Here is a 26,378-nt window from a genome sequence, read left to right as displayed (position 1 = left end):
CTAAAAAAAAAAAAAAATCACCTGAATATGTCCACCAATCTCTAGCCCACTGCTATGAAACCCCAGGTCAGTTCGCATCTCTATCTTTGTCTCCTAACTAGTCTCATCACGTTCCCCTTTATTCCACTCTGACCCACATATGACAAGGGTGATCTTTCTAAAAGGCAAGTCTGAAAGATATTATCACTTCCTTGCTGAAAACTCTTCTGTGGCATTTCCCATTTCCCTTAGAACGAAAGATAAAAGACTAAACATATGAGGCCCTCTTCAGCCTAATGAGGTTCAGGACACGGTACCCCAAAATATGGCATCTTGTCATGTTATTTTAATCTGAGGAAGTCTGAGAGGCAGAAGCAAGAAGGTCTTCTTTGATCTTCCCCCAATGCTAATCGCCTAAAGCAGGGTATAAAAACCTCAGGTGAGTGATGCCCTCAGTATATCCTCCCTCTATACTCATACTCCTTCGCCTGTCATAATTCTATATGACTACTCACTCTTTCTGAAACCTAGCATAAAAATACTCAGGTCTTCTGGTCTGCATTTCCTCATGAAGGCTGTGGTGTCACAAAGAACTTACATTAAAACAATTTGTATGGTTTTTTTTGTTTGTTTGTTTTGTTTTGTTTTGTTTATAGCAGCTTTATTCATAATTGCCAAAACTTGGAAGCAACCAAGATGGCCTTCAATATGTGAATGGATAAACAAATTATGGTACATCCAGACAATGGAGTATTCACTGCTAAAAAAAAAAAAAATTGTGGGCTAAGGGATCAAATATACGGTGATGGAAAGAGAACTGACTCTGGGTGGTGAACACACAATGTGATATATAGATTATGTATTACAGAATTGTACACCTGAAACCTATGTAACTTTACCAACAATTGTCACCCCAATAAACTTTAATTTAAAACAAAAACAGAAAAAGAAGTGGGCTATCGAGCCATGAAAAGATATGAAGGAATCCTAAATTTACATTGCTCTGAAAGAAGTCAATCTGTATGATTCCAACTGTATGACATTCTGGAAAAGGCAAAGCTATGGATACAGAAAGTGTGTCAGGGATTAAATAGGTGGAGCACATAATTTTTAGGGCAGTGAAGCTATTTTGTATGACACTATAATGGTGGTTATGTCATATAGTTCTCAAAACCCATAGAATGTAAAACATAAAGAGTGGAACGTAATTTGGTGGTTACCAGAGGGTAAGGGGGTTGGGGGGTGGGGGATGAGGGTGAGGGGGATCAAATGTATGGTGATGGAAGGGGAGCTGACTCTGGGTGGTGAACACACAGTGTGATTTATGGATGATGTGATATAGAATTGCACACCTGAAATCTATGTAATTTTACTAACAATTGTAACCCCAATAAATTAAAAAATAAAATAAAGAAGAAAAAAAAAAAAGAGTGGACCCTAATGTAAACTATGGGCTTTTGTTGATAATGAAGTGTCAATGTACGTTCAACAAATGTACCCCTCTGTGCAGGATGTTGACAGTAGGGAAAATGGGGGAGTGCAGGGACCAGTGTTTGGGAACTCTAGTTCTTGCTCAATTTTTTCTGAAAATCTAAAACTGCTTAAAAAAATCTATTAATTAAAAGAAAACCAACTTATATTCTATACGTTATAGCTAAATACCTGAATGGCAGTCACTTTTTGGCAGACCTCAAGTACAGAATCCAGACATTCACATCTGTACTCCAGGCATCAGGCAACACTGAGGATGGCCAGGACAGAGCACAGCAATCATTGGGACACAAATCAGTGTATCTGTGAGCTCTCTATCCACCATTTTTTCTTTATTAAGACATGGCCTATCCAAAAGTAACGATGTGGTTGTGTTCAAACCAGGTTGCTTCTACTTCTTCATTGTAGTTAATCTTTCCATCATCCTCTTATTCCTCTTAACACAATCGGGGCATAACATATTATCTTCTAGGTCTGGGGAAAGTGCAGGCCGGCAACAGGAAGAGAGAGATCATCTTCTTAGGAGGGTCAGGCACCCACGCCTGACCTGCATAGAACTGCAGGCGAACCCAGCCCTCTCTGTCTGCCAAGAGAGGTCTGCCATGGACCACACACCACCTGACACCAGACGTTTGCAGCAGAAAGTTCTCAGCAGCAGTAGGAATGGGACATGAATTCATAGCCTTAGGTTGAACGGCTCTTGCAGCAAGTCTTGCCCATGCTGCCAACATGGCTTCATGAACTGAAGTTATCACTTCAACGCTATTGGTCATTTGCTCTCTCTCACTCATCTTACAACTTTTCTTACTCCTTGCTTTCTTGGTCACCATCTTGCATTTCTTTGAACTTGACTCCTGTAGTATTTCAGGAATGTTTTGTTTTTCTTCAGAGTAAGCATGTTCCTTGAGCCTCAGATAAACGTCTATATTCTTGCCATCAGTACTCAAATTAAATTGTTTGCACCAGTTCCGCAAAGTGTCCCAATGCACTTTATTAATTGAAGGCAAAATGGTTGGTGAGGGGAGCATTGGTTTTGGACAAGCTTTGAACTGTTCACTCGTTTGAGGAAGATAAACTTCATCATCTGTCTTAGGACTCTTCAGGTTGTCTTCTGAGATTGAAGAAATGCTTGGTTCCATTTGATGTTCTTCATTAGGTTCCTCACTAACTGGAACCAATGTGAGAATAACACTTTCTTCCTCTAATTCAACCTCAAGGTAATCCTTTTCGCTGGTATCAAAATTTGAATTTGCCATTCCCAGGAACACTCAGAGAACAGCAAAGCCAGCCCAGTTAAGGATACCTGCAGTTTACTCCTTTTAACCTCTGTATGGTTTTAATTGTTTTCTCCTGTTAATCGATCTTTGCAGTTTAATTTTCAGACCTATCCAGTAACTCTAAGAGGGCTGAGGAAATCTTTTTCCTCCCCTGTAAGCCTCACTTCAATTCAATGCTACCTCCTTCATCCTCTAAAAAAGAATCTCAGTTATTTGAACATGTTCTCTCTCATTTCTAGGGTTTTGTACATTTGTTTTCTTTGCTTGGAACTCTGTTTCTCACATCTTTATCTGACTGACTACCTTTTATTCATCATTCAGTGTCAGCTTAAACACAGCTTGTGAAGAACCTTCCTCATTCCTTCTGCATTAGATTAGATGCCCCTGCAATGTCTTTCTGTCCTGGCACTTATTATACTGTATTGTAGTCTTTTGTTTTAATTGTTTTCCTAACTGACTGTAACCACATGAGAAAGGGACTGTGTCTGCCTTGCAACCTGTGGTCTCCCCAGGGCCCAGTGTCTGGTGGTAACAGGGGCTCAAGGAACTCTCGTTGAATGAAGATATCAATGTCAGTTATCTAAACTTTCAAAATATACAATGTTTTACTTTAAAGTGCCTTTAAACTTACAAGCACTATAGATTATAAAGCACAAAATAATTTTCCAAATGTATCAATTTCATATATTCATTAATTCAGCCAAAGATAAGTTTAAAGATGTATGTTTAACAAATACCTCCTAAAAAATGTTTAGCATATGCTAGAAGAAGAAAGTGACAGTATAAAATTCATTGAAAAAAATTACTTTAAGGAACTGTTATTTGTAAAAAAAATAATTTGAAAACATAAAAAAAAAAAGGAACAGCATGCTCCTTTGTTGATGTTTTGATAGCAATAAAAGGCAAGGTGGGGACATAAGAGACAAGACGTGAACTGATTTTCTGCTCATTCACACCACTGTTTCTTTCCTCATTTTGCAAACCCTTATTACATAGGAAAGGGAGAGGAAAAGGAAATAAAACAGGAGAATCAAAAAGAAGCAATATCAAGTGCTTTTGAAGAATTAAAATCCTTCCAAAACAAAAACTGAGGGGAAAACAAACAAAACAAAATGGTAGCATGATTCTTTCTCCCATTAAGCTCTGCTCAAATTAGGCACTTGAAGCATGCTATGTAAGAAGGAAATCTCACCATCTTTCCTCCATGTAAACACATTTGTTTCAATGGGTGGGTTTAGCATTACTGTATTAACTGGCATCTCCATTGGCATCAAACCACCAAGAGGCTTTTGAATGTGACACTTGGTTCCTTAACAGACATAGACAGATAGAAAGTAAAAGAGAAGATAACATTTTAAAAAGTGAAGCAATATCAAATATTACTAATTACCTGTTCATAATAGTGGATATTCTCCTCAGCCATATCTGTAAATGCTGACTTGATATCATTTTGCATATTTTGTTTCCATCTTTCCCAATCTGCTTTCAGGGCATTATTAGCACATTCCACTTTATCTTCAAGTTTTCCAATCTCTTCTGTAAGCTGAATTACATCACAAAGAGAGAGAAAGATTTATGTATTCTTGTCCGTAAGTGAAATCACTGAATCTAAGCTGAACATTATAACAAAACAGTTTAAGAATAATTGTTTTGAAAAGTCATCAGTATTTACTGTGTGTACAGACTAGTTAAAGTAAGAAGAACACTGGCTTCAGTCAGAGATGTTGAGTAGAGTTCTAAGGTCTGCCACCAATTACCATTGTCTCTGGCCAACTCTATCAAACTTTGGGCTTCATTTTCACTATTTATAAAATGAAGGAAATTGAACTATAAGTTATCTCAAAATTCTTGTGCACTAACACTCTCATTACCACTACTGTTTGTGGTGAAATTGTTTATGTTAAAAGATATGGTTTCATTCACTTTAGCTTCGCATTCCTGGTCCTCATTTTTCATTTGTTTTTAGCAGATTGCTACATTAACTGGCATGTTATAATTTCTATATGGATTATGTAGTCCAATCTGAAGGCCAAAGGAATCAATTCACCAAATTTCACTCAGATAGCTGGTAACAGAGGCAGGTTTGTATCTCAAGATACCTGACACCTATTTCATGTGCCATGCAAGAGGCTTAGTGTGACAATTTATACCTCCTCCCCACCTCCCCTACCAACCTTCGAGCATATAATCCATCAATCTATTGTTTTATATTTGGCATATTTATATTTATATAAATCTTTACATAGATATACATATTTTACAGACACTTAACTTTATTTATATTCAGCATATATTTATTAAGTATTTTTCTAGGAGAGAAAGAAGTTTCGTAGCCTTATCAGCACAGTAGTAGAATTAGGAAGACTGATGATAAATTCCACTAACCCCAGTTTAACTCCCACTTCTGTCTTTACAAGCTATGTGACATTGGGCAAAGTACCTGTTGAAGCCCTAGTTTCTTCATCTGCAAAATGGATATAAAAATAATAATGGATATAAAAATACTTATCACACAGGGATTTTTATAAAAATCACATGAGATAATAACAGCAATTGATTTGTGCCTGACAATTTGCCTACTAAGTATTATATATCACTACCACCACCATAACCACCACCATCACCACCACCACCACAACTACCATCACATAATCATCACTACCAGTTGGTAAAACTAAAGCTGATTCCCTATCCACTGCCAGTATTTTGGTCTCTGGAAATATGCCATTTCTCGGCCAGGGTCTAGGTCTTAAGTCAATTTTTGGTGCTATTTCTTACTCTATTTTCACCAGTGTGGAAGATGATGTAAATGCTTTAAGTATGATCAATTCTTAACATTTTTTTGCAGTTATATCTGAGTATGTTTTTCTTTCTTTGGTCATTTTATCATTATCTTAGTTGGAAAATGAGAAAAGAGATATTAGATATTTCCCCACACTGAATCATCTTCCCATAATTTAATTCTAAGAAATTCTAATTGCTAATAAGCACAAAACACCTAATTCAAATTAAGAGTGATCTGGACTATATCTTTCCTAACAATTTACAAAAGCATAATATTAGTCGATGTCCTTTCCCATAGTTCACTTCAATTTTAGCAAGTTTTTTGGTACAAGGAATTATGCATTCACATGGTGTCATCCAACCTCTGAATATAAATTCTTGATAAAAGTTAACTGAAGTGGGAGACTCAGCTGAGTTAGAAACCTAGCAGGCCAAAGAAGCTCCTCTTGTGCTTCATGCCCCTCTAACTACACAGCGGTGTCTGTACCTCTAAAACCAGGAAATTCTCTCTACATGGAATTCTCTATGTTCTCTACTGCAAAAATAGCATGGGAGAAGCAAGTTAAGAAGGATTAATGCTTGCATAATAATTTTCACAAATACTGGAAGCTATTTGGCCCTTTGTTGGTGGAAACATTGAAGAAGAAGCAACTTCTTTTTTCCCACTAAAATGTTATAATACCAGAATAAGTAATAAAAGATCATAAGCTATTAAAAAAAGATTTATATTTAAGAGCAAGGCTAATGGGTAACTTCTAGTTTCAGTTGTATACAGCTAGAAACTAGCTACACAGTTAAATGAAGACCATTAATACTAAGAGTTCAGGCGAACAAAACAGTGTCCTTCTCCAGCAGTGAGTCCCTACTAGGAGTATAGTACCAGTAACAATACTAATAACAATGACCATTTGTTGCATTTCTGCAATGGGCCGCTGCATTAAGCTAAACACTTCAGATACATTATTTTATTCAATCTGCATAATAATGTTGCAAATTTGATATTATCTTCCTTTTACAATCTGGGAAACTGGGAGAAAAAAATGAAAGAAGTCACATAGCTTTTTGTGGCATAATAGAGAGTCAAGCCAAGGTCTGCCTGAGTCAAACATATGCTCTGTCCACACTGACTGAGCAGCACCAAGCTAGCTGGCCTGTGGCTCTCAGGTTGAACTGATTCAGCTCTTACCTCAAGGAGTTTGTAACTTGTTAGGATATGCAAAAATAAAACCAAAAGCAACGGCTGTAACACAAAGCAGAATGTGATCTATATTATACTGGAGAAAAAAATGCAAGTGGTATAGAAAGTTATATATCACTACCACCACAATCACCATGCAGGACTAATTCTGACTGGGGTAGGGGATGCTTTGAGTGTCAATACAGTAGACAGGGACTGGGACAAGGGAACACCTGGATGAGGGTATGGCATAAACAAAACCACAGAGATGGTATGTGACCAGTGTGACCAGTGTGCAGTGTGACCAAAGAATGGTCACAGGGGTAAGGAGGAACAAGGGAAATGCAGCTGGATAGGCTGAATGAAGACTGACCACTAGAGAGTGTAAATGATGTTGAGCAGTAAATGGATTCTGCAGAAAATGGTAAGCCAGGGAAAGTTTTTGACCAGGGCAGAGCTCTATTTTGGATAGATTCCTGAGTCAGAGATAAGTACAAATGCTTAAAAGAGAAAAGAAGGAGGAGGGGAAGGAAGGGAACCAGTTAATTTGCATTGGAACTATGGAAACAACAATGAAAAATGATAAAGAGGGTTAGGTTCATTTCCACTCACTCATCCAGCAGCATTCACTCAGCAGCCATCTAGTCTGTGTTAGGATCTGTGATGGAGGGTAAAGAAATGGCCTTGCCCTCAAGGACTCATGCTGAAGGGAAGAAATAAAAAAGCTACTGGATAAAGAAAATATGAAGGACATTTCATGTAAAGCAGATAGCAGGTGTGCAGTCCTAGAAGCATGCTTACTTTGAAGTTTCTGAAAAATTACAGGTGGTTCATTACGGCTGACACCTACTGTGTGAGTAGGGGAACAGCAAAAGATGAGGGGGGAGAGACAGGCAGTTGCCAGGTCCTAAAGGGGTTTCCATGCAGGTGTTTGGATTTTCATAGAAGACAAATGGCATCACTGAAGGAGCTTAAGGTAGCGGGGCGGATACAGTAGTAACAGTCAGCTTCCTGATGCCAGGTACTGAGAAGAGAGAGATTAAAATGCTGGGAGGCAGAATGAGTAGGGTTTGGTAACTGATTATGTATGGGCATGGGGAGAAAAGTATGTATTGCTGATAAAGTTAACTGGAAGAACAGGTGTGGTAGGGTGAGACAAGGAATGAAAGCCTGAAGGCAACGGCAATAGTCTTGCAGGGTCAGGTACTTCTATGTAAACATTCAAAACTACTCAGATGCATACAGGGTATCAAACAGTTTTTGGAGGTCAACAGGAGTCTGGATCACCCTTAAGATGTGAAACTTCCAAAGTGACTTTGCCACAGTACTGCCATAGTAATTGGGCAAGTTGGGAGGTAATATGGCCATACCAATTAACATGTAAGCGCAGCCGAGTATTTTAAATAATGAAAAATTAGAGCTATTTATCTGAGAAAGAGAAGTAAAACTATAAGCCAACTACCCAGAGAAGTTCTTTGCATCTCAGAGTAGTTGCTGTGCAGTTCTGATCTTTTGGGTGAGACTGTTCTTCATTATCCAGGCTTTTAACCTCATATTTTGACTATGCTTAAACTGCCTTAGAATTCCCTCTAGAACAAAAAAATAGTGATGTGGCTCATGTGAAAACTGTTAAAACATTTGTTCTAATAAAATGACAGTGGCCTGACGGTGTTAATAAATTATTTTTGTTTCCTGAACTTTAAAAATTTCGTAACCAGACACATACCAGGGGGTGCCAAAAAATGTATACATATGACTTGTAGTCATCTTTTTTATTGGTATATTTTGAGTATTGAAATTTTAATACAGTTTTTACCTTTCTTAAAATGTGTATACATTTTTTTGGCATCCTTTGTATAGAAGTCAGCGACCTAGAGCCTGGGCTCTCAAGTCCCACATTGCGTGATTTAGACAAGTTCAGTTCCTTGATGGCTGCAGCTTCCTCATCTATAAAATGATGAGGAAAAAAAAGAATCTACTTCTTAGAATCGTCTTGAACAATGTGTTAGCAAAGTACCTGGGACTTAAGCAGTCAGCACATGTTAGGGTTAGAGTGGTACTCAAAAGTAATTATGAAAGGTCATTGTCAGGGTCTCAGAAATGTCCTGATGGAATCTTCCTACTCACTTGTTTGTATGTTAGGAAATCTTTATTGAGGCCCTGCATAAGAAAGGAACAACAGCCACAGGGTAGAGCTCCCCCAAATTCCCACCGGGACTGAGAGTAATGGTGGCCAGACTGGACAATGTCGAGGCCAGAAAGTCTATGCAAGGCCATTCCATCAGGCCCTTCTCCAAATTACACGGGCAGGATCAAAAGGCCCAGAAATTACCTCCATTTTAAGGAACTGGGGCGTTATGTTACCTCAATAAATTATTCTACTCTAATCCAAGAAATATCGGTATCTTGTTAATTATGGAATGATAAAATCCTAAAATAAAAAATGCAAATTGACATTATTCCCCTGACTCTGAAGATACTGTAGAGTACATTTCTGGTAACTGACAATTCTGTTCAGCAACTTAAGACAACCCACTATATTTCCAAACATTTTTGTAGGTCTTTAGTTTTTCTTATTTCTCAGATATTAATGATTAGTTTTTAGAAAACATATTAGGTCATTTAACAACTATTTGTTGAGCACTCACTGTGCGCCAACAATCAGGCTAGGCACAGAGCCCCCATGTGAAATATTTTCCTTCTTTTCTCATTCAATTATTTGCATACTGATTTTATGGAGGAAAATCTTTACTCAACATCAGGAAGTCCTCGCAATTATGATATAATTTCATGATGACGTCAATATGTAACGGCTTAATGTATGTCTCTAAAATTGGGATTCTTATATCTACATTAATACTGAGTGACAGCCTAACGATCACCAAGGTCAGGAATAAACATGGCATAACTTGTTACAGATATTTCACAAAGACCAAATAAAAATATTCTTAAGTTAACATAAACACAAATATATTATGGAGTAATGATATTCACATGAAAATTTCAAACGGGAGACCTTATAAAGCTTTTGAGTTTACATGGGCCACTGATGGGTCTCCTTCAGACTACTGGGGTATGTATTCCAACTTTCCTATATCAAAGAAATTAAACGCGTTTGGTAAAAATGTTAAACTACACACAACGTAAAAGTATGTGTTAGAAGCAAATTTGCTTGACTGCTGAACTATATATTTAATAAATAATTAATAAACTTGGCATGATAATTCTAGAGGAGTTAATTGCCATGATTACCAACAGTTTTGTCAAAGCGTCATTTATAAAAATTACAGATTGAGAAAGCAGCTTCTCCCAATCTATTTCTGCAGGAATAGCTGCCAGGATGATAGAAGAAATATCAGTCAAACTTTTTTCAATCCATCGCTGCTAAACAGCAGTCTAGGGGGAATTTCGCTTACCTCTCTAAGAAAGAACCATCTTTGCTGACTCATCACCCATCCTTCATCATTTATCCCTGATATTATAATCTAGAACTGGTGACAAGTACGTGCCCCTTCTCCTCACCCCGTGACCATCTTTATTTACAAGTACAGCGCTGAGGCCAAGCAGGCAGCATAATTAACATTTAGAGTCTCTCCAATATCATGACCTAGCCCATAATATCTAATCAGCTTATAAGGGTCTGATTCTAATGCATTACAGGAAGAGATTATTTCTACATTAACGAATAATGGCAATCTCACACAAATTAGTCTAGCGTGTAGAAATTTATGAGGCTAGCATGACCTTGATCCCAAAACTGACATTTTGGGTACAAGCAATGGTAATTACAAATCATTCTCCCCCACTACCCCCAGCTTTATTGAGGTATATTTAACAAAAAGAATTGTGTTTGGAGTTTACAACATGATAACAAATCATTCTTCTTCAGAAATACGGATTTTTTAAAAAAAAGCACTAAAGAAACTGAGCAAGCCAAATCCAGCTAGGACTACGTTGATTTTACCCCCAGGGATCCAAGGATGGTTAAAATAAAAAATTCTCAGTGTAAATCACCACATTAAGTGCATAATGGAGACAAATCCTACAATTTTATTAGCAGATATAGAAAACCACACAGTAAAATTCAACACTCACTTATGAATCAAACTCTGATCACACTGGAGTAGATAAGGATTGCCTTAACCTGATTTAAAATATAATATTACACACACACACACACACACACACACACACACACGAGCAAATATTATTACTAATGGAAAAAATCTTGAAAGCATTTACTTTAGAATCAGGAATAACACCAAGACGTCCCATCACTAATAACATTACAATGCATTTTTTAGCCAGCTTAATTCAATAAGATATGAAAAAAGAAATATAAAGTATAGTGATTGAATAAATTAGACAAAACTATCAATATACACCCATGATAGAATTTCATACAGAGTAAATCCCAGAGAGTCTACAAATTATTAAAAATAATTAGAAGACTGCTGGATACAAGAAAAATATGCTAAAGTGAGTTGCATTTCTGCACTCTAGCCAAAAAAAGTTAGAAAACACATTTTTTAAATTTATAATTTATGATAAGTACAAATAAAAAATAAGGTACTTAGGAATAAATTTATCAAAAGATATAGAAGACCTTTTGGAAAAACATTTTTGAACTTTATTGAGAGATATCAAAGAAGACTTAAATAAATGGTGAGGTATTTAAAAAATTATTCTCTTTATTTTAAATCCTCTAGTTAGTTCTCTTTAAATTTCAGTTTAAATACCAGTTCTTTAGATAATACTTCTCAGAACAGCATTTTTGTAAAAAGTAGGTTCTTTTTTGCTATTCTATTCATTTCCTTAGAACATTCATTAGAACTAGCAATTATTTTATTCGTATGTCTGTGTACTTTACTGTTGGGACAGAAGCTCTGCTATGAGGGCCATGGTCTAGCTTTCAACCACATAATCCCAGTGTTTACACTAAGTGGGAATTTGATAATATCTGTAGAATGAACGAATAATTTTAGAAAAGGAAAATACTAGTAATGAATCTAGGCTTGTTTCCCTACTGCCTTTCCCAGGTTTATTTCTTTATACTTTTAGTTACTATGGAAACTTAAAATGTGTCTGTACCTAACCCCAAAAACACATATCACCAAAATTTTTGAGCAAACCAATACAATTTGAGGATAATAGCTATTCTCACTTAAAAATATCTTCATTGTTTTCTTTTTAAAATGGCTTCTCTATTATTTCCTTTTATGGAATAAAATCAACCATTCAATCTATTTATTCAAATGCTAAAAATTTCACTTATAATCAGAAAAGCTGGGAAATTATCATTTTGAAACGTTCTTGAAAATAATATAAAGATTCAGATTGCCACTCCATCAGAAGACAATGGAAAATTCAAAAATTCAATTCTAATCTGACAAGCTACCTCTTCTTAACAAGTATTAATTAAATTGCAGGGGAGAGATAAGAGGGCTCTTAACAATAAAATTATATTATTTTCTGATTTGTGAGAGAGGTAAGATGTGTCTGAAGAAATTAGATGCTTGATTATACAATGTTGCTCAGGCATACATGTGTGATTACTAAGTAGTACCTTTTTTATATATTTCACAATAACATTTTTCTTAAAAAATAGAAACCTCTCTCCCTGAAACCACTGCCGATTTTGTTATCCAAATATAACTTGTTCAGAAAAACACAACGGATTTTCTAAAAATGACAAACTGAGTCATAAAATACCACAAATGTTGTTGACACATCACCTTTCAAATCAGCACCTCCAACACCATTAACATCCTCAAAAAAATAACCATGATTTTCTTTAACACTGGAGGCAACAGAAAGCCAGTTATTTAAACAGCCCCATTTTAGGAAATGTAGTGATCACCTCTGAGTCCTCTACACAACAGAGGCACAAAAAATACGCATTGGACTGAAGAGGATTCATTTCTTTCTGGGTGCTTCAACGAGTCTTATTAATACAAACCTTTTTAAAAAGAATGATGTATCTCCTTACAATTAAAAAAATTCAAGGTCTTTTAACCCTTTAGATATAAGTTTTTGTTTCTGAAGAACATAATCTGAGCTTAGAAAAGCAACAAACATGCTATATTGCCATTAGGTTGTACTGAGGTTAAAAATTATTTCAAAGCCAAAATTTAAACGTATTTATTTTACAGACCTTCATATCCTATACAATTTTCTGTCATGAAATATTTTTATTTTATTCAGTACTTAACCAAACAATATCTCACATATTACCTCATTTAATTCTCACAATACAACTATAAGTTAAATATTATTTTTCCAATTTTACTAACCAGAAAAGGTAAGGCTTATTGAGGTTTAAGTGACTTTTTTTTTTTTTGGTGAATTCTTCCTAGAACCCAGGTTCTTCAACTCCCCAGGAAAAGCTTCCTCTCTAAAGCCTAGAAATATACTAAATCAAAATGTAGTTGATTTAGAAATATGGCACTGTGCTAGAAGAAAAACTACTGGTTCTATTCTTTGTGGAAATATAATTTTTTATTTTTAGAAGTACTATTTGGACCATTCATACTTTAAATAACATGTTTTATGATACCATTATATATTCCCTAATATATTATTCTTTTGTAATTTCTTCCTCTAACTTACCAAAGTTTTACACAAACTTTAGATTTATAAACATTAATTCATCTTCAAAAAAATTTTTTTCCCAAGTAAGCATTATTTCTGCATGTTTGTAGATAAAGAATAATTTATGTCTGATTAAGGTCGCAAGTTGGGTAACAATGAATCAAAACCCTGTCCAGGCTTCAGACTCCCAGAGTGTTATTGCTCTAAACATAATCAGATATTTATTGAGTGCCCAGACAGGACCAGGAGTGAAAGAGATATATGTAAGAGAGACCCTCAGGACATATTTCTTCTTAACAAAAAGGCTAAATTAAAAGGAAATTAAATCTATTTTGAGTTCCTGTATGGGACATCTGTTTAAACTATTACATCTATGGTAGGCAGAACTCCACAAACCAAACCACAAATCCACAGGACACTGTACGTAGAATTTCTTAAATCCTGAGAAGGAATGACTGGAATTTTAAACCAACCTTTTTACTTATCCATCTGTTACTTTTTCTGTTGCAGTTAACATAGTGGGGGAAAAAATGTTCCTAGAAAAAGACACAGAGCTTACAATCTTTCTTTAGAAAATCATCTATAACAATGTTCCACTGCCTCTCTTTTTCTAGTCTTTCGTTGTCTTTTCTCTCCTTCCACCCTCACCCACCACCAGCATACACACAGGCCTTATTCATCAAGACTGTAAGGTTGTGTGTTCTTTTTTCAAATCAGTAAACCTTAATATGCAATAACTTCCCTAAGCAAATTTCATGGGCAAAAATCTTGGAAGTAGTACAATTTTTTCACCTCACCCTCAAATATCTCTTGACTACTCTCTGGGTAACAGTTAACATGAGTTAGTTCAAGTATGAGTTCACAACAGACATGCTGGGGTTTGTGGATTCCAAAAGACACATAACTAAAAACACATTTTTTTTTTTTTTTTGGTCACAAATACGTTGTAAAAAAAATGTGTTGATCTTTAAGATGATTTGGAATACTTTACCTTATTTATTAATGTTTCTTATTCCCTATTAGATTTAAGATGGTTTCCAAAATTTTACTGTACGAAGATATTAAGTAGATAAAGACTTTAGTGCAAAGGGGAAATAAAAATAGGGAAAAAACGTAAAGCCAGGGGTAAGCTTGATACACACAAAACGTATTTGGCAAGCAGAAGTGGGTCAGAATGGTGGCTCTTAATGATTTAGTAACTAATATAGAGTGGGATAAATGGTGGAACAGTATCAGGTATCAAACCCAAGAAGTGTTATACACTGAAAACAAGCTAATGGCTCAGGAGAAATTAAATCCTATTGCTGGTGCTGAGACATAAATGAAACTTTTCTCCAGAGTCCTCATAAAGAAAAAATATAACTGTAGTCAGTGCTCTTGATGCTTATCATAGAGGGATACATGCCTCTCCTTCTTAAAATGTCCCTCACGTATAGATCAGTGGTATAATACTAAGTGTAGGTTGGGTAAAATAATTCTATGGAGTCCAAACACAACTTTTTGATAGTTTGTATAAATTCAGATACATTTTAAAGTATCTGTTCAATTGCCTGGAGTGATTCGGTGGGACAAGTGGGAGCAGTCACTATTCAGGTTGAGCTAATTGGTGCCTCATTTATTTTATTTTATTTTTTTAACAATGTGAAGGTTTAAGAAGCAGGATTAAAGATACCACTTTCCAAACTTTGATCTAGAAGAATATATGCTTCATATCAAATATATGTTTCAATATATGCTTCAAAGGAAGTTCTCCTAATATTGTTTATAAAAATATTTGCAATCTAACCCTGGTTAGGCACTGGGCTGAGTTTTCATGTGTTGATTTAATTACACTAGGAAATGTACTACCCACAACTTTTATAGTTAAAGAAACCAAAGCAAGGAGAACGTAAGTAACTAGCCCAAAATAACAAAGCCACACAAAGCTGTGGTTGAAATCACATGCAACTCTGCAATTGGATTTACGACCTTATATTAAATACTTTTCAGAGACTGCTCTGCTTGGAGGTACTGGGGCATAAAAATAAACGACAGAGGGAAAAAGTAACATGGTAACACTCCAACTAGGGATCCCAGATTCAACAGACTCTTATTCATAGGGCAGAAATCATGTTTTTGCTAATTAATCAAATATTCATTATTATCCTTTACAAGCTTATAAATAGGAGCGCATGCATTTTCCCTGCCACACAAACCAATGATGCCCTGAATGAGAGGCCTGCCAGTGAAGGTCAGAGGCACAGAACTTCTAGGCACTGACTGATACTTTGTTCTGGGAGGAGAGGCTTCATTACAGCATCACTCATTCATCCATTTCAAGTTCCACCCAGCTATGTGTAGGGGACTCTGACATTGTGTAGGGGACTCTGACATTGTGTAGGGGACTCGGACATTGTGTAGGGGACTCGGACATTGTGTAGGGGACTCTGACATTGTGTAGGGGACTCTGACATTGTGTAGGGGACTCTGACATGCTGCTATACTGTGCATGTACGGCACAAATTAATGAGTTGTTTACCCAGAATCCATTCCCCACTCTCCTTCTCACGACCTGAAAGAGTTCCAGTTTTTTCAGGCATTTGAATCAGGGGCATATTGTGGCTGGTCATAGTCTGTGGCTGGTCAAAGTCAACCGGATGTTCACATTCCCACTCCAAGGAACTGGTTTGCTCACAGACTTTTCATGACTCTGGCCAATGAGATGTGAGAAGTCTGCTGGATGCCCCTAGGATACACTCATAAAAAGAAAAATACAAGGAAAAAGTCCCTTATCCTTACAATGGGTAGCGTCATGTCTTTCACTGCTGTGTGAGAATGTGTATATGGACATGTATGTATCTGTGAGAGTGTGTGTAAGACATACACATAGATGGAAACGGACTAAAAAGAAGCAGAGAGAGGAAAACAGATACTGGGAAATGAGACATATAGAAAGGAATACATTTGTAAAAGGTAAGACAACAAATACTTGAGAAAGGTACAGGAAACCGCTGCCCCCACTACAAAAAAAGCTATGCCAATATTATCTTTCTTTAAAGCTTAGAGAGAAGGCAGTTCTGCTCTGTGCAGCACTTAGAATATTCAAGGATTAATAAATGCTATTTGAGGATAAAAGTAAAATACTGGTTCAAAAATAGCAACTCATACAGAGCAAGGACCAGCTTGAATAAATTTGGTATCTGTTTGTATCTACTGAATGTAGCTATATGTAAATGCAGGCTATAATGATCTTATGAAAATGCATTTTTTTCTTTTTTTTTTTTGCTCGCATAAATACACTGTTCAACAGCTACGGCATTATATCCAGATCCAACTCTCAGATTTGGTGCACATATTGCTAAATGTCAAATGTATTCATATTCATTTATATTTGAATGCTGCTTTGGGTGGAAAACTATAAATCATCCATTCAAAAATAAAAATAAAAATAAAATTGACATGTAGCATTATTTAGCACCACAGATGAACCTTATTTATCTTACAGTTAAGCAGTGAAGTGAATAAGCATTTTCAAACAGAAGCTCTGACTCTGAAAACTTATAACTAAACTGCAAAAACCACAAGTTCCTCCAAATATCTGAGTTTTCCTCATAATCTCAGTTATTGTTACACTTTTATTTCCACAGTCAGAAATTGTTTTACTTTGACAGCTTCTATCACTGAGTATCTTCTTTATTGGAGCACATAATACAACTCTTATTTTCTCTTGAAATATTTTATTACCTACACCTCATCATTCTGTTTCAAGCTGTTTTTATAAATGCCTCATATATGGAGAAGTGGTTAAAAAATTGAATGAATGAATAAATGAATCTGTTTAGTTCATCTTATTGGTCCCGTTATCAGCTGAACCCATATAAATTCCTTTTCCTACCCCTCACCAGCCATTCTTGCTCTGATTTTTAATGTGGGAATATGACAAGCATCTGTCATCGGACCTCTTTTCTTCTCATCCTTTAGTGACCTCAACAAATCTCATTGCTTTAAATACTGTCTATTTTCTAGTGACTCCCAGATATGTATCTCTAGATGGATCCCTCCCTGACCTCTGTTTTTTTATGTTACTTCCTATTCAATAGCTCCACTTGGGTATCTGATAGGCACTTCACCTTTGTATGTCCAAATCTGATTTCTTCATCTTCCCCATTGAACCTGTTCTTTCAAAGAATTCCAACTCTTACTTTCCAGTTGCTCAGTCCAAAAACCTCAGTATCATCCTTGACCCCCCACTGGTCCTCTCACAATCCATAACCCACCAAATAGCAAACAGCTCTACCTTAAAAATATACTCAGAATATGACCATTTCATAACCCTTCCACGTGGTCCTACTTATTACATATTATGGGATTATAAGAGCTAGTTTTATAAGAGATGGGTGGTCTCCCATCTCATGCACAGCCCACATATACATCATCTTTTGTCTTTCCCAAGCACAGGAATTGTTTTATAACTTAAGTCTGATCATGTTACTCCTCAGTCAACTGTTCTCTTCCTGTCTCACCGAGACCAAACCTCATAAGGCTTTACGAGATCTGACCCCTGGTTACCTCTCTAAGTTCAATTCCCACAACTCTTCTGCTTGCTTATTCCGTTCCAGCAACAATGATCTCCTTGCCAGTCCTGAAAGGTGCTGGCATACTTTCACTTTCTGTTCCCTCTGCCCGAAATGCTCTTCTCCCAGGTATTCATGTGGTTGAAAACCTTACCTCTTCCAGGTTTTATTTAATTACCTTCTTGGTAAGACCTTCCCTAACATCCTAATTTTAAATTTCACTGTTCCCCAACACTCCCTCTTCCCCACACTTACCACTATATGACAATATACTATACATTTTAATTAATTCTTTATTTCTTTTTGTCTGCCCACTAGAATGTTAGCCTTACGAGGGCCTGTTTTCTTGACTGCTATCTCCCCAGTGTTTGGAATAGTGTTTCTCATATGGTAGGTACTCAGCACTTGTTGGAGGATTTTGTTGACTACCTCCACATTAAATGTCATCTCACCATGACATAAAGTGGCACACATCCAATTTTTCTTCTTCCTTTTACATAGTACGGTTCAGTTTATAAAGCCATTATAGGCCCTCCTTACAAGCTAGAAAAGTTAGAGTTACTAGCAACTTGAAACATTGTCTCCCCCTCATTTCTTAAGTGCTACAGAGTTTATCTTCCACCTATATGTCTCTCAAATTTATTTCCCTCTGCCACTCCATTATCACCTCCTCAGTTCAGGCTCTCACTGGACCCACACTGCCCAAAGAATAAAGTCTGTATTTCTCGTTCTGACAAACAATTAAGCTCCCTTCCTATGTGACTGCAGTCATCTTTTACAGCCACATCCTTCATCTCCCCTGTACCTTGCTCTCTATACATCAACCTGGTTTAAGCCTAAAGAGTTTAGCATGCTCTTTGAGCTTTTACTACTTTTCTTCATATCTACTCTATATAAAACCCTCCCTCCTCCTCAAAGAACAATTCCTTAGTCATTTTACAGGATTCATCTCAAACATTACTTCTAGAAAGTCATCAAAATAACACCAGCTAACAACTACTGAGTGCCTACTACCGTGTTTCCCAGAAAATAAGACCTAGCTGGATAACCAGCTCTAATGCTTCTTTTGGAGCAAAAATTAATATAAGACCCGGTCTTATTTTACTATAAGACCGGGTCTTACATAATATATAATAATATAACATATAATATACCCGGTCTTATATAAGACTGGGTTTAATATAATATAATACCGGGTCTTTTATTAATTTTTGTTCCAAAAGATGCATTAGAGCTGATGATCCGGTTAGGTCTTATTTTCAGGGAAAAACGGTATGATCCAAATAATTTTTTTGCATTATATCATTTAATCCTTAAACAAGCCTATTAGAAAGGTACTAAATAATTTCCCCAAATTACATGATAAGAGAGACTAAAAGAAACTAAAAAATGTGTCCTAGGTCACAGACTTAACCAGCAAATGAGCTAGGATTTGATCCTAGGTCTAATTCCAAGGCCTAGGACAAAACGCTAAATGAACAGCTAAACTGACCTTCAAATGAGTATTCTGAAAGTCTCCATTAAGTTCAGGTTTTTTTGAATCCGTTAGTTTTATTATTGTGAGATAAGAAGTACTAACCACAAACTCTAAGAAGCAGCTACTTTTATAACCATTCAGGTAATAAATAAAGGAATTCACTCTAAAACATATTTTAGTTTGCAGGAAAACACATAACTTTTGTGGGCATATTTGTGTGATGAGAAAAAGCTACAATAATGCCATTACTGCCAATTTATAGCATATACAAAGTTACAGGCAAGGTAAAAGACCAGAGCCTTGTATTTGCATGACACGAAGCCCACATAAAGTTCACCTGATATGTCCAATATGACCTCTGGAATGTTACATCACTGCTATATTTCCATCTTATAATTATAACTACCCTAGTCTTTGCCCTTCTTGGGAGAGCTTCATTTCAAAGACCTTTTCATTACAAGTTGCTTTGCTGAGTTTGCATATAGCATGCCACCCAAAGGTGAGTTGATGGAGCAAGTGAAGGCAGCCCCAGCAGGTCTCCATAGAAATGGCCCCAGGGTTGTCTCCAAAGAGCCCTGCTAGAGTTGCCATGGTAAACAACCAGGCTAGATTGCTATATTCAGTTCTCTGCAAGAGTCGCCATGGTGACTGCAAAGGATGGCTCCTTAGAAGGACCTCACAAGGGCGCGTTTCCATGGTGACCCTATCCTGAAAATTTCTAAGCAACTTCCCTTCCGTTGTTCTGTGACCAATCATGTCAGGTTCATTTTGAGTGTAACCCAGGAAGGTTTCTCTGAAAGATACCATCATAAGACATAGGGATTTTGAAAGGAGGTCTGTAAACAAATAAACTGCTTGAAAATGTAAATGGTACCATTCACAAATCATGAAACTAGTCCCTATATATTTCAAGAAAAATCTGTTTTGATGGGTAACAGAAAAATACTTGCAATATCTCTGTTAACATATGTCTGTTCCAAATCATAGTTAATTAAAAGTATCTTACAGAATATAATGCAGATAATTGGAGTTTCAAATTTCTCCAATCTTACAAAATAGCAGCTAACTAGGTAAAAAATACTTTGTAGTGGACCTGACACAAACACAAAAAATGGAATCATAAATAGAGATGGATCATTAGGCTATAATGCAGTATCAAGGAAATTTTTATAGAGCAACAGACAAAATATTTGCAAGTCAAATGAAAGAAATTTTTTTTTTTTTTTTTTTTTTTTTAGTTAAGTTGGGAAAGCCTAGCCGTATTTGGGCCCAAGCTATTTTTTTCCTGTGTTTTAGTGGTTGGAATAATACCAACTACTTTTCCTTTCCATTTAAAATATGAATATAAGCCACTCCGAACAGGTGCTTGGTTTTTAAGCCACTTTAGCATTCTCCTGAAACTTTAAAATAATTTACTTTTTCTAGTATTTACTCAAGGGCAAAATTTTATGTAATCAGTAATTTCAATATCATTAAAAATTATTTAACAAATTAAAATCCTACAGTTCAAAAGATATAATTTCTGTACATATGCCCACATTTTTTTGTTCCTTCCAGTTAACTCTTTAAATTAAACACACACACACACACACACACACAGAGCTTACTGAATGAAGAAAGTTAATATTGGGTTTCTTCACTATTTTCCTCATTTTGCGGTAAAAGCAAAGATGATTTTCCCATGAGCATTAGTTGTACTGCTTATACAACTTTCTGTTATTCTCTCTCCCAGACTCTATTCTCCTACTCTGTCCACAGCAGCCCATCACTCCCCATCCACAGTCCATTCAGGAGAATGTACTTGAGTCAGAAAAATAAACATAGTCAAGAAAGATGAGGCTAATTCAGTAACTTTTTAGTGACGTCTCAGTGCTTTACACGCTGATTTTTGTAGACTTCTCATTTCAAGCCTTCAGCAGGTTTTTATGAATCATAGCAGTCATTGCGATTTTCATTCATTCATTCACAAAATATTTATTGAGTGACCACCAAGTACCAAGCACTGTTTTAGGGGCTGAGAACACTTCAGGAAACAAATAAAAATTTCCTGCTCTTAAGGTGCTGAGATTATAGACAAGGAGAGAAGGAAAGATAATATAAAGGAAAAACCGTAATGAAATCATATCTTGTGCTAGAAAATTAAACTAGGGAAAAAAATTAAAGCAGGGAAAAGGAAGGCCAAGTCGCAAGTCAGGTTCAGATAGGGACTATAATACTACTGATAACATGGGAGTTTCAGGGACTCCCCTACTCACCTGCCATGTGTGTATTCAATAGTAATCTAAATCTTTAAATAATAATAATTTCAAAAAAAATTAAGAAAGTCTCTTTCATAGAGAACTCAGTAGAGTTAACTAAGCAACAATCAATTTTTCCCATTTGATACTTGCTCTCTGAGATACTGCATGATCTCTGGGGATCATGTGCTACCATTACCCCCAACCCCACTTCTACTTCAAGAACCGTAGAACTTGGCCCTGTTACTCCACCTTCCAAGCCTCTTTGTCAATTTTAAAATGAGAATACTAATTCTATTCAGATAGTATTACTCTGAAAATATGAAAAGACAATAAAATATAAATACTAAAATACTGTGGTTGATAATATCATGTCTGGAATAATAATATAATGCTTGGAACAAAAGAGTGCCCCTTTAGAATACTTCAGAGAAAAAAAAGTGAGAAAAGAAATGAAAATAGTTGGGCAAAATATTGGGAACTAATGAAGTCCAGTGACAGGCATATGAGTCCATTATATCATTGGACCTCGTTTGACTTTTGAAAATTTCAATTAAAAAAGTATTTTAAGGGGTGGTCGGTTGGCTCAGTTGGTTAGAGCATGGTGCTGATAACACCAAATTTGCCAGTTCAATCCCCGCATGGGTCACTGTGAGCTGCACCCTCCTTTAAAAAAAATTTAAAAAGTATTTTAAGAAAAGAATTAAACTTGAAAACAAAGATACTTCTCCTTTGTAAAGCTTTTTATAATAACTAGGAAAAAATGTATAGGAACACAAATTTATTTTGTATAAATGTCTTATAAAACTAGAAAAGAATGGATTTATATACTGAGTACTTACTAACCTTTTAGAAAAATGCTACATACTTTCCATACCTTCTTCTAACACTAATTAAAAAAATTTAAAAATGAATTTCATATTTTACTCATTGTAAGAGACAACGTAAGACAGAAAGGCAGAAAAGTGTCATTGTTAAGCTTGCAGACTCACTAGGTTCTCAATGTATAATAGATTTGGGGGAGAAATTTTAGTATCCTTTGCTGAATGCTTAAAAACAAGCAAGTGATGGAGCTCTTCACTGCTAATAAATATTTTAGATAACAAATTCTATGTAATTATATCAAAAAACTTAAAAACTTACCAGATCAGTATCTGCCTTTTTATAGGTCAAAGCTTCAACTTTGGAATCCAGTTCTGCTTGAATTTGGTCTCTTCTTTTCATAACACCCTTCATATTAAAACACAGAGATTTAATCATCTTTGTATAACAAAAATATGCATTTCAGAATATTAATAGCATCTCTTATCCAAGTCATCATTCATTTAGGGACATAATGACTTAAAAAATACTTTTTAATCTCTAAAAGCTAAACTGAAAGCAAATATTTAAGAGCGTTTTCTTCATAAATCCTTTAGTATTAGTTTTCCCAAAGCACATCTTACTGGTTTAAGTATTTTATTTACAATTTTTGATGGAGTACTCTAGGCATATACTATTCTTCAAAAAGAGCAAAGAACAAAACAAATAAAAAATCAGTGGGAACACTGAAAATATATGTTATGGTGTAAACTAATTGCAGTTAAGATATCACATGGGCCACTCACCTGAAAACATCTACAATCATTGGCAGCCCTTTTATCTGACTCCAAGGATATGGTTAATCAGTCAAATACAGTGGGGGATCAGAAAATTGAAGTATGCATTCACATCTTAAGATTTTATTTTAGCTTAAAATATATAAATATTAGTCAATTAGCCAAGGTTTTGATTAGAAATCATGGTCTCTTCTTTGACTGATAGGAGTTCTATCTTGTTTTCTTGAATAACCATGATTTCATGTTTCAGTGTCGCTAGTAAACTTAATACACCCTTCTGAAGGAATTTGAATGCAGAATTGATCTGTATCTATCTTTTATAATGTCTGCTAGTCTTTCCTTTGGTGACTCACTTTTCTTACAAGACATTTTACTTAGGCTTCCTGGGCACAAGGACTCTTTTTATTTGTAATCATCTTTCACTAGTTTTCATAGTATTAATTAAACAATGAAATTGTAATAATGAACACGAGTTGCCTAAACAGGCTAAGAAAAAATAAAACTAGTCTGGGTAAACAAACAATTCAACCAGGGGGAATGGAAGTACAGGACATACAAGAGAAGGTCTTAATGACATAGAGGTCTTTGGGGTATTTTCAGAGGAAGGGAAGAACGTGGACACAAATTAGTTAAATGGAGGCCACATAAGATGGCTCTATAGTTATTTGAGTGAGAACTGAAAGGCATTAAGGATAAAAAGTATTCTGAAAAACAGTCTAGTTTTGTGTTTGTGGAACCATGCTTAAAACATTCAAAAGAGATTAACAATTCTCACATTTTTAAAGAAATAAATAGAAAATTAAACTGATTGTCACAAATTCTTTTCTGTTTACTTCAATGTTTGCCATTTATGTCAGGAACCCCTTCCCTCTTCTAACCCAAATGACACATACTACAATTTTAGTCTCATTTAAGGTCTGTTTTCATAAATGTGAAGTACTGTGCTTCATATAGGTAGAAATATTTTAGGAAAGAGGTTGCTTCAGAGGACAACTAATAAAAATTATACAAATGTAATCATTTTGTCAAGGCATATACTTTTCATTATTTTAGCTCACATTAAATCAAACATTCCAATATAAAACAAAACCAGAATTGCAACATAAATGCTACTGATTATACCGTAGGTGTCTACAAATTAACACAATCAAATGAGGACCTAACATATAATTCTAACTGCTATTACAATTTTTCCACACCTTTAACAATGCGTGATTTAAACTGTATAATTTCCATCTTGACATAAAAATGAGCAAAACACATCTAACAAGAAAAAATAATACACTATTTTTAATGATACAAATCAGATCTCTGAACAGCCACAGAGAGGAGATCAATAATGGAGTAAACCAATGGAATGCAGCCAAGGAACTTGATGGAGACAAAGAAGAGACTCCTCAGCTGTGAAACATGGGAGGCCTCCGGGAAGTGAGAAGCATTTGTTTATGAACAACCCCAATAAAGTCAAGTAACAGCAGAAACCTGAAATATCCACAAAATACTTAATGACTCTGTGAAAGGAAAACCTCAATATGATAAGCATGAAAGAGGCAGGTCTCATGCTGAAAGACTAAGAGAGCTTTTCTTACCAAGACAGAAGCAATAAATAAATAAATAAATAAATCCCTTAAATCAAGAGTTCATGAAAGCAAAAACCATGACTCCAGTTATGAATGGCTGATGAAATGGGGTATATTTGAACGTAAGCTGAGTCCTCCCCCCACTGCCACCCTAAAACACTGAAACCTGAGGGTATCGGTCTGACTGTTCAAGGTACTGTGAGCAGAGGATAATGCTGGATGAAAAACATTAGCTGTGCAGATAGCATCGCTAAATCCCAAATATCTGGAAACCTTAACTTAAACTGAGGCAGTTAAATGCAAAACTTTGATATAAGAGGAATAAAAGCCTTTTCAAATAGTGAAAGAAAAACACTTTAATTTGAAGGATTTCTTTTTAGAAGCATCAAGAAGGCAGAACAAACATCAAGATCCTACTCAAGGACTTTCCACATAATACTAAATATATTGCTAGATCAAATATATTACCTGGAAGCGGGAAAACAACTCTTGCAGGAAAAGAAATTTCTAAAGCGCTAAAAAATTTTAAAAGGCTGAAAACAACTAATTATATTCCCAGTGTAAATCTTGGCTGAGGGTGCTTCAGATGTATGTATAATTTTATAAATTGTTGTTACTGTTGAATATTCCTATCTTTATTAACATATTCTTCCACTCACCAATCATTGGTGCAGTGAACAAACATTCATTGAGCATCTACATGCAAAGCATCCTCCTAGGACAGAAGGATAGTGGTGAAAAACAGAAATAGAAACTGCATTTATAAAGCTTATAATCAGGTCAGTCAGGGACTAAGGTAAAAGTATAATTAGGTGTTCTTACCATTAACATTTCACTATAAAGCACATACTCATGTACGACAGGAAGCAGGGCTTCTGAGAGTCCAGCCATCCGTTTTTCAGTGGCCTTACAGCATTTGTCAATGCAGCTGGCAACACCACTTAGAGTATCAACCAGATCTTCTTCTGACGCTGACCATAGAATATGAATCGGGCCATATTCTTTCATTTCATCAAAATATTCTAAAAAAGAGTAAATTCTTCAATTTATAGAAGTTTTTAAGATCCCTGTTTACAGACAGTAAGAAGGGGACTTATTTTTTTCTCATTGTTTTGCCCAAGTTCTTATACATGAACGTAAGAAATTAGATATGATCTTTCATTAAATTAACTGGTCATCCCAGTTTGCTCAGGTTAGTCGTTGAACGACTGCTATCCTGGTGTAATCAATAGTAGCATCCTTTTTCCTGCATGGATGGTGAATTACATGATCACCAGGTGTATCATGAACTTCTGCCTACCAAACATACTACACCTGAGTGTCGCACAGGTAACATGACCTACACAAAACTTGTCTTCTTTCTCCCTTTGTCCTGATTACATATCCTACTTAATGGTAATTGCTTCGAGAGATCTAAGCAAAAGGTCTGGGGTATATTCTACACTCACACCTGCACAGAGCCAGTCAATCAGCAATCCCAATATACCGTAATATTTTCTATCTATCTATTATCTATCTATTTATCTATCATCTGTCCATCCATCCATCCATCCATCCATCCATCCATCCATCCATTTATCTATCTACCTACCTACCTGTTTATCCCCACTTACACTGTCACCAGCATCTCTGAC

At 35.7% G+C, this 26,378-nt stretch overlaps 2 protein-coding genes across 2 annotated transcripts in view; both read right to left on the bottom strand.

The window, feature by feature from the left end:
- The window catches only part of SNX7 (sorting nexin 7), a 79,482-nt gene that overhangs the window by 14,354 nt on the left and 38,750 nt on the right, over positions 1 to 26,378 (bottom strand). Inside the window, exons 6-8 of the mRNA XM_033091925.1 lie at positions 25,567 to 25,766; positions 22,710 to 22,796; positions 4,138 to 4,290 (exon numbers count right to left, since the gene is read on the bottom strand). Of these exons, the coding sequence (XP_032947816.1) occupies positions 4,138 to 4,290; positions 22,710 to 22,796; positions 25,567 to 25,766 (440 nt within the window). The remainder of the gene's footprint in view (positions 1 to 4,137; positions 4,291 to 22,709; positions 22,797 to 25,566; positions 25,767 to 26,378) is intronic.
- On the bottom strand, positions 1,932 to 2,949 carry LOC117014253 (developmental pluripotency-associated protein 2-like). The gene has a single exon (XM_033091926.1). The coding sequence runs from the start codon at positions 2,724 to 2,726 to the stop codon at positions 1,932 to 1,934; it is 795 nt and encodes a 264-aa protein (XP_032947817.1). The 5' UTR covers positions 2,727 to 2,949.

The sequence above is a fragment of the Rhinolophus ferrumequinum genome, chromosome 22 (genome assembly GCF_004115265.2).
Source record: "Rhinolophus ferrumequinum isolate MPI-CBG mRhiFer1 chromosome 22, mRhiFer1_v1.p, whole genome shotgun sequence".
In the NCBI taxonomy this organism is placed as follows: Eukaryota; Metazoa; Chordata; class Mammalia; order Chiroptera; family Rhinolophidae; genus Rhinolophus; species Rhinolophus ferrumequinum.
This window is presented reverse-complemented; position numbering and strand designations above follow the sequence as displayed.